Here is an 11,919-nt window from a genome sequence, read left to right on the forward strand (position 1 = left end):
TATACCCCAAAGTCTCACTCTGTTTATTTCACACAAGGGTTTCATAGATTTTTTTTCTGGGTAGGAGGTACAGTAGCCGTTTGGCTGTTCTAGATCATAAACTCTAAGCACTGGATTTTTCTGCAAGAGGTCAGCAGGAAATAAAATCCATTTAATTTATTTTTCAGATGCTCAGTTCTATTGTGAAATAACTCTCTGCTGTTCTCTGTAAAACATTCATTAACAAATACATATCAAGAGGTATAGGGGCCTATTTAGCAAGTAGCTTTTCACTTAAATCATTCGGAAACTAATGTTTACGCATGATTTAAGTATCACAGCTATGTAGGAGAGAGTTAACGGAGAAGAGCTCTTATTAACTTTGCAGTCTGTGCTGGTGATAAGATGGCTGACTGCCTAATAGTTCGGATTTAAACAGGTCACTCCTGTATGCTGGTACAGGGCCGCCATCAGCGGGGGACTGCCGGGCTTCCTGTCCCGGGCCCGGAGAGATATGGGGCCCGGGTGGCAGCGGCGAGGAAGAGGATCAGTGCTGCTGCATTTGCACTACTGATTGGCTGCTGTTCCGCGAGCTGTGATTGGCTCGCGGCCAGCTCAATAGTATTCAGCTGGCCGCGAGCCAATCAGAAGCGTCTGCTCCTGATTGGCTGCCGTTACGCGAGCCAATCACAGCCGGCTCCATAATTTTAATGCCGCAACGCAGATGCTTCTTCTCCGCCTGCCGCCTGGTGCATTGTTTGCCGCTGCCACCCTGGCCCCTTTCTCAGGTAATAGTATGTTTGTGTTGACCCTGTCTTGTAACCCCACTCGAATACAGCCAGCCTTCCCCAAGCCCTCTCCTTCCCAGCCATCCTTCCTTTCCTGCCCACCCCTCCAGTCCAGCCAGCCATCCTTCCATGCCCTCCCCCCAGTCCAGCCAGCCATCCTTCCATGCCCACCCCCCGCAGTGCAGCCAGCCTTCCCACCCACATTATCCACAACTCCACCCAAGTCTGCCCTATACCCCGGGGGGCCCTGCCTATTTTGTCAGTACCGGGCCCCAAAATTTCTGATGGCAGCCCTGTGCTGGTATGCTATTCTTCAAACTTGCAATAAGATGTCTGTAGCACAGGCTGCTGGGTTACGTGGTAATCGCTGGGACTCTCACTGTTTAGTGATGCAGGAAGGTGTAGTCAGTAACTGGGGCTTCCTAACCTCCATCTAAGCATTTGCTTTGCCCCCTGATCTGGCAGGGCCTGCCCAATGCTCTAATGTTCCTCCCTCTGGCAGCCGATTATGTAGGAAGACGTGCCCCTGCAATATGTTTCTCATCAGCGGTTGTACTGAAGAAGGGAGCGCCTCTCTGTCTTAGGGATGTGTGCTGCGTCTCAACACTTTCCTCTCTCCTCAGGCAGCACTGAAGTTAGGGGGTCTGTGGCAGTTCAACTGTCTCTGCTGCACCTGCTGGCTCCTGCCCACCAGACCCATGGGTAGCATGCCAAGCATCTAGCAATTTCTGGCACTGCAAACTGCATCCTATAAAGAGTCTGATGGTGCTACCTGTAGCTGCTAAAGTGGGGCAGCAATAAATTGTCCATTAACCCAAAACAATTAGCATAAGTGCAGAGTCCAATATTTTACAGTAAATGCAAACAGTCCCCTTTAATACAATAAATTAATGCTCACATAGCTGCTTATTGCATAGTGTGGGCAGCCCAAGACTACCCAACAAACTAGTGGGGTACCACAATATTTTTTACAATAACATAGGGCCTAATATAGAGATGTACGCAAACCCTGCGCATGTGCAGCTCACACCCAGTGCCCCCAAACCGCCGAATGATTGACATGCTGCGGCCATTTGGGGGCTGGGACGGTGCTGTCTGCGTTTCCAGAAAATTTATTTTCTGGGAGTGCTGAGACCAGTCTCTGTCTTCCGTCGCAGATTTACTGGCCACGCAAGCGGGCAGGAGGTGGCCATTTTGAGTAATCTTAGGCTTACTTAGATGGCCGATGCTGCAAACATCGATCTGATCATGCATCTTCGGAAGCGGGCATCGCAACTGAGATGCCGACAGGAGGCGTCATTTTCTTTCAGATGCCGCCTGCAGACACTAACATATTTTTGTACAGCAGCTGCATCCAGAAACACAGCTGTTGTGCAAACGTGTCTATCCCTGATTCAGGCCCATAGCTAATTTGAAGACGGGACTAAAGTAAAAGGTATATTATTCATTCTAAACTAAACCTTTAAAAACATAAGGGAGAAGTATCAGGTTTGGAGAGAGATAAAGAGGAGCAGGTGCCCAAAGCAACCAATCAATGTCTTTTATTTCATAGACTGTGCTAGATAAATGACAGACGCCGATTGGTTGCTGTAGGCAGCTTCTCCACGTTCTCTCCAAGGGCTCTATTTACTACAATCCGCATATTGAATGCAGATTGTAGTGTGATATTAACGAGTGAATCCGCATTGCGAATTCAGGCAATATCACAGGGGTTTAATACAAATCCCTTGCAGGGACAGAGCTTGCGATAAAGCTCTGTCCCTGCGAATCCCCTCCGCAGCCTTATCACGGTATTTTCGCAAAAAATACCGTCATTAATTGCACGCCGCTGCTACCCCCCGGCGCTAAGCCCCGCCCCCGTGATCGCGGACCCCCTGCGACCCCCCCCCACGACCCGCATCTCCCTTAATTACACTTACCTGCAACCTGCATGCTCCGGGACTCCGATGATGTTCTCCATTCCTCCGGTCAGATGATCTCCCATACTGCACTGGGGCCCGATCACCTGATGACCGTGCAGCAGTGCACTATGGGAGACCAGCTGATCGAAGGGGAGACATCACCGGAGGCCCGATCACCTGTCCCTGGAGTCAGGTAAGTACATTTTTTTTTTACTATTTTTTTTTCTTTTTTTTACAGTAATCAGCTTGCGGTCTGTTTAGACCAGGGCAGTTTCTAGGGTCTGAGGCTCCCAGTGCGAGCAGTCAAAATGCGCCCCCCCCCTCGAAGCAGTAATATTGTGGAGTGGGCGTGGCGTCATCGTGAGGGGGTGTGGTATCACAGTAAGGGAGCGTGATCTAGAAAGACCACAGAATGACAGCCACCGTGACTACTGAGTACAGGGGTGTCTAACCTGTCAGAGGCAAAGCGCTGAAAAATATATGTAGCTAAACAAAAGATAAACAGCATGCGCGCGCCTGAGGCGCGCGCTCAAAAAATGGGGTGTGGCCTAGCTGTCACAAGCCCACGCCGCATTTCTGTGTGCATGCCTGTGGTGTGACATTTGCAGAAGTATGACCTTGCATCACACCCAGTTTTAGTCGCGTTGGGAGCGAGCCCAGCCAGATCCACATAAAATACACTGCAACAAACCACTTCCACATAAAATATATTGGAAAAGCCAGAGGCACATAAACTACGTTTTAAAACCACATCCACCTCAAATACATTATTAAATCCAGAACCACATAAAACACATTGAAAAAACATGATTCACATAATACACTTCATTCCAGCCCCCTCCCTTGCCATTCCATCCCGACAGGTCTTAGGCTTCCCCCCCACTGGCTCTCAGGCAAAAGTGCCCATTATGCAGTGCCCCCTGTAGTTGTCCCCATATGCAGTGTCCCCTGTATTTATGCCCCTTATGCAGAGCCCCCATTAGTAGTGCCCCCTGTAGTCGTGTCCCCTGTAGTCATGCCCCCATCAGTAATGCCCCCAATAGTAATGGTCCCTGTTGTAGTGCCCCAGTAGTAGTGTCCCCAGTTGTATTGCCCCCTGTAGTAGTGTCCCCTTTATAAATTCCCCAGTATTAATGCCCCTGTATTAGTGCCCCCAATAGTAATGCTCCCTTTGTAGTAGTGGCCCAAGTAGAAAAGCCCCAAGTAGTAGTGCCCCCAGTAGAAGTGCCCCTGGCCCCTGAGTAATGCACCCAGTAGTGGTGCCTCCTAAGCAATAACCCCAGTAGAAGTGCCCCCTGAGTAATGTCCCCAGTAGTAGTGCCCGGGTGCCCCCAGTAGTGGTGTCTCCCCCAGTAGAAGTGCCCCCAGAGTAATGTCCCTAGTAGCTGTGCCCAGGTGCCCCCAGTAGTGGTGGCTCCCCCAGCAGAAGTGCCCCCAGTAGTAGTGCCTCCCCCCAAGTATTGTCCAGGCTGCCTGCACACAAAAAAAAAACAAAACCCAGTAACACTTACCTTCAGCCCCGCTCTCGGCTGCTCCTCTCTCTGCACTATGGGAAAGACGTCATGACGTCCTCCCATAGTGCACATTGTGGGAGCCGGAAGCCGGAAGCAGGAGCCTCCGTCTCCATCTCCGTCTCCAGCTGCTCTGCCGGGCGCCCGCTGGTAACTGAATCTCAGCGGGCGCCCGGCAGTTAACATGCTGTTTCTACAGCAGGGGTAGGAGGCAGCACGCCCCGTGCGATTGCACTGGTCGCCTGCCCCTAGAAACGGCCCTGGTTTAGACCACACAGCTGATTACAGGGACCGACTCCCGGCTCTGCTCTCCCCGTTAGAGCAGGTCAGGAGTCCAGTAACCGGGGGAGACCCTGGATAACGCCACCTCCAGGTGGCGTTATTATCACAGGGCTTTCCTCAGTATTTTTTCACATTTTATTTTTAGTAACTCTGGCCAGATCACATTTCCCATTACAGCTATGGGAAATGCGATCTGCTTTACTAAAAAATAAGTGATACTTAGGGGTTGGAGTAGAATTTTACGAATTCTACTCCAATTGCCCTGTAATAACTATAGGTGATACTAAAATAATGTGAAAAGGGTGTGAAAACACCCTTTTTCACTTTATTTTAGTCAACATAATGTTAATAAATAGAGCCCCAAGGCTTGCTACATCTCTCCCATGGTCATTTGGTAGCCCAGTGAGAAGGTAACAACTATAGAGAGTCTAGGTAAAAATTAATGTGTAAGATAATTATTATTCAACTATGCCAGAAACTCACCGTTCTGTGTGACAGTCATCCATGCAGGACAGGGGGATAATAAGGCCCAATTCTCATTATGCAGGCTGCAGGGATGCAAAAGAGGACGATAAACATACATAAACAACATTGTTTTGGAAAATTATTAAATCAGGGAATAACAAAGAAATGCATGGTAAATACCAATACTGGAGCACAAATTTAAATAAAAACACCCTCTCCTCATTAATACTACTGTTGATCACCCTCAACAACTAGGGTTGTGGTGTCCAATCCCATAAAGTAATGCAGGAGGATAAGGGTGACTGTGCAAATATAATGCACCTATGAATTGGAAAAGGGAAAGTGAGAGCAAGATAGAGGTGCATTCTTATTGGTTAACAACTGAAAAGGGGAAAGATGGCGTTGCCCACCACATCCAAGCCCTGGATTGTATCGCATTCCGGAGCTTGGTGCATATGCGGTAAGCGGCCAAACCTCCTAATATGTCATTTTCAGAGGTTTGACCTCAAAAAACGCAATGGTGCATCCTGCTCATAGACGGGTCTGGCAAAGATCCATCTGACTAGCCCCACAGTGTCGCCAGACACTTACAATCCATCTGAGTTGAAGATAGAGAAGGGAACTGAGGGCCTGATTCAGAGCCGGACGCTATTTGCGCTCGCTCGTTCAGAAAAAGGGGGCGGATATTTAAATAGAGCGCTCGCTCTTTGCGGTCTGTTGACGCCTCTATGTCTGAACGAGCGAATGAAACATGCGCTCGCTATTTTTTAAAAAACGCCCCCTGGCCGCTCACATCCTACGTCATCTCCGCTATTTATTAGATTAATCGAGTACATCGAAAGGCGTATGAACTGCTCGCAGTGCTTGTGGTAGGATTTTCCTACCGCAATCATGCGAGCAGTTCAGGCTAAAAGACAACCAAGTGACGTGGTCGATGACGCTAATTTGTTAATTATGCACACCCTTAAAACGCCCGTTTTGACCGCTTGGCACGCCTGCATTCGGATCTCCACTCCCCGTTTTCAAGCACCTTCCCCTGTTACCACCCACAAACACCTCATTCTGTCACTTAAATTAGCAGGCATTCACTATTTTGCGAGCACACAATTTCCGACCACAATGACTGGTTCGCGCATGCCTATTACAACCCATACGCATGCGCAGTTGTGCGAACATCGCTCGGAGCGAACGAGCGGCCGCTTACGAGCGGCCCTGAATCAGGCACTGAGGGTGCTTTAGGGTAAGGAGAGAAAAGTAAAATGAATAAAGGGATTGAGTAAGGTGATGTGGGGATAGAAAGGGGTTATGGAGGGACATGATGAGGACCAGAGAAAGTGGCATGTCTGTAATGGAGATTGGTTGTATGCAAAGGGAATGGGGACTACAGTCAGGTGCATAAATATTGGGACATTGACAGAATTTTCATATTTTGGCCTCTATTCACCACCACAATGGCTTTGAAATGAAACAAACAAGATGTGCTTTAACTGCAGACTTTCAGATTTAATTTGAGGGTAATTACATCCAAATTAGGTGAACAGTGTAGGAATTACAACGGTTTCTATATGTGCCTCCCACTTTTTAAGGGGCCAAAAGTAATGGGACAAACTAAACAATCCTAAATCTAACTTTCACTTTTTAATACTTTGTTGCAAATCCTTTGCAGGCAATTACAGCCTGAAGTCTGGAACGTACAGACATCACCAGACGCTGGGTTTCATCCCTGATGATGCTCTGCCAGGCCTCTACTGCAAATGTCTTCAGTTCCTGCTTGTTCTTGGGGCATTTTCCCTTCAGTTTTGTCTTCATCAAGTGAAATGCATGCTCAATCGGATTCAGGTCAGGGGATTGACTTGGCCATTGCATAACATTCCACTTTTTAGCCTTAAAAAACTCTTTGGTTGCTTTTGCAGTATGCTTTGGGTCATTACCCATCTGCACTGTGAAGCGCCGTCCAATGAGTTCTGAAGCATTTGACTGAATATGAGCATATAATGTTGCCCGAAACACTTCAGAATTCATTCTGCTGCTTTTGTCAGCAGACACATCATCAATAAATACAAGGGAACCAGTTCCATTGGCAGCCATACATGCCCACACCATGATGTAATACCCCATAAGGACCCCCAAATTCTTGAACTTTTATATGCTGCCCTGTGCTGGGGAATGTTCTGGAAGTGCAGTAAGCAGAGGCTCTAGGACCCAGGAGACCGGGCAGTGTGTGCTCAGTGCAGAGCTGAAAGTGAAACTAGGTGATAGAGGCTGGAAGCAGCAGGAAAATGGCAGTGTGAGAGAGCTGCAGGAACGTGGTCTGTAGTTATCAACAGCTGAGTGAGGAGGCTTTGAGCTGGGACACCTTGCAAAGGGACAGACCGAGGAGCTGCACTGCCAGTACCTGGGGTAAGCCAGGAGAGAGGCACAGTGAGTCCCAGCCTGTGATAGACAGCCCAGACAGCTCCAGCCAAGCCATCTGTAATAAGAAGTTTCTGTGGTGAGATCTGAACCCCAGCACTCTGCTTTGTTCCAAGACAGCACTCAGTGATGATATAGCATTGGTCCCCTATTGTACATGGAGATACCCATTACCACTCTGTGTAGTTGAAATTTCACAAGTTAAATTGCCAACATGATATCTCTTGAACATTCTCTCAAGTAATGGTTATTAAATGATTGTCGCATGTTTAAACGTATTCACTACCAGTGTGACAAAGTGCTCCTGCACAATAAAACTAACGTCACTCTCAAAGTGTGTAATTACTGTGCTGGATTCAGGGGGATCTCCTGTCTCTCTGCTGTGATAGGAGGAGCCTGAAAGAGGAACTGCACTGATCCATGCCCAAGCAGGTTCCAGAAGAACAGCAGGTACAGTCCACTCACTGACATCCCATCAAATTGGGGGTGTTACACTTTGGCGTCTACGAACAGGATCGACCATGGAACTGCGAGAAGGCAACCCAGCTGCAGACGACAACAGGATCAGGGAAATGATTGACAGGGTTGCAGGACTCAACCAGTGGCTCACAGAGATGAGAAAGGAGATAAGAGACCTTAGACAGAAACGGGCTGTAACCAGATGTGAGGAGTGGCATCCAGACCGCAGAGTGCAAAACCAACCCAGATGGGATGTTTCCCGAGAGACCGGAAGACGAATAATTAATCAATTCGACACTCGAGGGAGACCTATATGTCGACGATGCAAACGAAGCGGTCACATTGAGTGGAACTGTCGACAGCCCTCAAGAAGAAATGTAGGTCCAATTGCAGTAAGACAGGACCAAGCTACAGTGTCTAATGTATCGTATGCCATTGACGATAAGCGAATAAGCCCAAGAAGACTTTTGGGTGATGTCGTGTGGTTCAGCGTACCACGTGGTTACGGATTCATAAAAAGAACAGACACCAAAAGAAGAGTATATGTACATTATACAGCCATTAAGAAGACCATCCTTGAAAAGTGTTTCCGAAGCCTGAGAAGTGGCGAAATGGTAGAGTTTGAATTGGCGAATGGAAAGAAAGGCATAAAAGCCGTTAAAGTCACTGGTCCAGGTGGTGTTCCAGTACGAGGCAGCAAATTTGCAACAGATCGCAAGCAACATTGGCACTATTCATGTCATGGAGATACTCTAAGTAATACTCAGCAACATGATCAATACAGCGATGGTGGAGAAAGGACAAGAGCAGTTGAAAGTGCAACTGATAGATGGAACGATGATCCTCCACAGTCTTACCGGAGGTGTCGGCACCTACCATATCACCAGATGATACCAGCTGAACACAGACAGCAAGAACCCAACGTCCCAGTGCAGAGTGAATACTTGAGACAAACAGATGAACAGGACGTGAAGGAACCTAGTGAAATGGTGCAACCGAGCCTGCAGGATGTAGTTAGGCCGCAACCCCCTCCAGAGCCAGTACGTGAGAGCAGACTGAAAGTGGAATGTACCGATTTCAGTACGGCTGACCCCAGTCGAGCAGATTCAAGTACCATTGACCAGAAAAGGGACACTGAAGAAGTGATGTACATGGCAACAGCAGAGGGATTGAGGCCCCTTAAACCCAATAGCCCAGATTTGGTTATGTCACAGTCTGAATCTAATGTCCCTGTAGAAACCCCTAGTGTAGCTAAAGAGGTTGTGACATATCTTTACCCAGAGAAACATGGCCCAGATAGTGAGTACACCACTATAAGCGGTGAGGAGTTCACTTTCATGTTGCAGCAGGCTATATGTAGGTCTAGAAAATGCAACAAAGGTGTATTGCCCTTACGATGTTAGGTTACTGTATGCATGTCCATATCTGTCTTTACATAATCTCAATACATTTTATGTGGGTAATCATGCAGTAATGTACAAGAGACTGTTCTTTGCTGGACTTTGCAAGTTCGTTTACTGCGTGAGGACACGCAAGATTTTAGCAGGGGTGTATGTGATACCCCATAAGGACCCCTAAATTCTTGAACTTTTATATGCTGCCCTGTGCTGGGGAATGTTCTGGAAGTGCAGTAAGCAGAGGCTCTAGGACCCAGGAGACCGGGCAGTGTGTGCTCAGTGCAGAGCTGAAAGTGAAACTAGGTGATAGAGGCTGGAAGCAGCAGGAAAATGGCAGTGTGAGAGCTGCAGGAACGTGGTCTGTAGTTATCAACAGCTGAGTGAGGAGGCTTTGAGCTGGGACACCTTGCAAAGGGACAGACCGAGGAGCTGCACTGCCAGTACCTGGGGTAAGCCAGGAGAGAGGCACAGTGAGTCCCAGCCTGTGATAGACAGCCCAGACAGCTCCAGCCAAGCCATCTGTAATAAGAAGTTTCTGTGGTGAGATCTGAACCCCAGCACTCTGCTTTGTTCCAAGACAGCACTCAGTGATGATATAGCATTGGTCCCCTATTGTACATGGAGATACCCATTACCACTCTGTGTAGTTAAAATTTCACAAGTTAAATTGCCAACATGGTATCTCTTGAACATTCTCTCAAGTAATAGTTATTAAATGATTCTCGCATGTTCAAACGTATTCACTACCAGTGTGACAAAGTGCTCCTGCACAATAAAACTAACGTCACTCTCAAAGTGTGTAATTACTGTGCTGGATTCTGGGGGAATCTGTCTCTCTGCTGTGATAGGAGGAGCCTGAAAGAGGAACTGCACTGATCCATGCCCAAGCAGGTTCCAGAAGAACAGCAGGTACAGTCCACTCACTGACATCCCATCAAATTGGGGGTGTTACATTTTGGCATCTACGAACAGGATCGACCATGGAACTGCGAGAAGGCAACCCAGCTGCAGACGACAACAGGATCAGGGAAATGATTGACAGGGTTGCAGGACTCAACCAGTGGCTCACAGAGATGAGAAAGGAGATAAGAGACCTTAGACAGAAACGGGCTGTAACCAGACGTGAAGAGTGGCATCCAGACCGCAGAGTGCAAAACCAACCCAGATGGGATGTTTCCCGAGAGACCGGAAGACGAATAATTAATCAATTCGACACTCGAGGGAGACCTATATGTCGACGATGCAAACGAAGCGGTCACATTGAGTGGAACTGTCGACAGCCCTCAAGAAGAAATGTAGGTCCAATGGCATTAAGACAGGACCAAGCTACAGTGTCTAATGTATCGTATGCCATTGACGATAAACGAATAAGCCCAAGAAGACTTTTGGGTGATGTCGTGTGGTTCAGCGTACCACGTGGTTACGGATTCATAAAAAGAACAGACACCAAAAGAAGAGTATATGTACATTATACAGCCATTAAGAAGACCATCCTTGAAAAGTGTTTCCGAAGCCTGAGAGGTGGCGAAATGGTAGAGTTTGAATTGGCGAATGGAAAGAAAGGCATAAAAGCCGTTAACGTCACTGGTCCAGGTGGTGTTCCAGTACGAGGCAGCAAATTTGCAACAGATCGCAAGCAACATTGGCACTATTCATGTCATGGAGATACTCTAAGTAATACTCAGCAACATGATCAATACAGCGATGGTGGAGAAAGGACAAGAGCAGTTGAAAGTGCAACTGATAGACGGAACAATGATCCTCCACAGTCTTACCGGAGGTGTCGGCACCTACCATATCACCAGATGATACCAGCTGAACACAGACAGCAAGAACCCAACGTCCCAGTGCAGAGTGAATACTTGAGACAAACAGATGAACAGGACGTGAAGGAACCTAGTGAAATGGTGCAACCGAGCCTGCAGGATGTAGTTAGGCCGCAACCCCCTCCAGAGCCAGTACGTGAGAGCAGACTGAAAGTGGAATGTACTGATTTCAGTACGGCTGACCCCAGTCGAGCAGATTCAAGTACCACTGACCAGAAAAGGGACACTGAAGAAGTGATGTACATGGCAACAGCAGAGGGATTGAGGCCCCTTAAACCCAATAGCCCAGATTTGGTTATGTCACAGTCTGAATCTAATGTCCCTGTAGAAACCCCTAGTGTAGCTAAAAAGGTTGTGACATATCTTTACCCAGAGAAACATGGCCCAGATAGTGAGTACACCACTATAAGCGGTGAGGAGTTCACTTTCATGTTGCAGCAGGCTATATGTAGGTCTAGAAAATGCAACAAAGGTGTATTGCCCTTACGATGTTAGGTTACTGTATGCATGTCCATATCTGTCTTTACATAATCTCAATACATTTTATGTGGGTAATCATGCAGTAATGTACAAGAGACTGTTCTTTGCTGGACTTTGCAAGTTCATTTACTGCGTGAGGACATGCAAGATTTTAGCAGGGGTGTATGTGATACCCCATAAGGACCCCCAAATTCTTGAACTTTTATATGCTGCCCTGTGCTGGGGAATGTTCTGGAAGTGCAGTAAGCAGAGGCTCTAGGACCCAGGAGACCGGGCAGTGTGTGCTCAGTGCAGAGCTGAAAGTGAAACTAGGTGATAGAGGCTGGAAGCAGCAGGAAAATGGCAGTGTGAGAGAGCTGCAGGAATGTGGTCTGTAGTTATCAACAGCTGAGTGAGGAGGCTTTGAGCTGGGACACCTT

General features: G+C 47.7%; 2 protein-coding genes across 2 annotated transcripts; both read left to right on the forward strand.

Annotated features, from left to right (window-relative positions):
- Positions 1-7,859: 7,859 nt before the first annotated feature.
- Positions 7,860-9,200, forward strand: LOC148525644 (uncharacterized). Its single transcript, XM_088470717.1, has 2 exons — positions 7,860-8,606; positions 8,685-9,200. Exons 1-2 carry the CDS (start codon positions 7,860-7,862, stop codon positions 9,198-9,200), a joined length of 1,263 nt encoding a protein of 420 aa, XP_088326843.1.
- Positions 9,201-10,174: 974 nt separating this feature from the next.
- LOC148525645 (uncharacterized) lies at positions 10,175-11,515 on the forward strand. The gene is made up of 2 exons (XM_088470718.1): positions 10,175-10,921; positions 11,000-11,515. The coding sequence occupies exons 1-2, from the start codon at positions 10,175-10,177 to the stop codon at positions 11,513-11,515; spliced, it is 1,263 nt and encodes a 420-aa protein (XP_088326844.1).
- The last annotated feature ends 404 nt before the right edge of the window (positions 11,516-11,919 follow it).

This window comes from Taudactylus pleione, unplaced genomic scaffold (assembly GCF_031769625.1).
Source record: "Taudactylus pleione unplaced genomic scaffold, aTauple2 ptg000102l, whole genome shotgun sequence".
NCBI classification, from domain to species: domain Eukaryota; kingdom Metazoa; phylum Chordata; class Amphibia; order Anura; family Myobatrachidae; genus Taudactylus; species Taudactylus pleione.

Coding starts and splice junctions, on each gene's coding strand:
- LOC148525644 (XM_088470717.1), top strand. CDS start 7,860: ATGGAACTGCGAGAAGGCAACCCAGCTGCAGACGACAACAGGATCAGG. Junction 8,607..8,684: donor GTGGAGAAAGGACAAGAGCA/GTTGAAAGTGCA, acceptor CCATATCACCAG/ATGATACCAGCTGAACACAG.
- LOC148525645 (XM_088470718.1), top strand. CDS start 10,175: ATGGAACTGCGAGAAGGCAACCCAGCTGCAGACGACAACAGGATCAGG. Junction 10,922..10,999: donor GTGGAGAAAGGACAAGAGCA/GTTGAAAGTGCA, acceptor CCATATCACCAG/ATGATACCAGCTGAACACAG.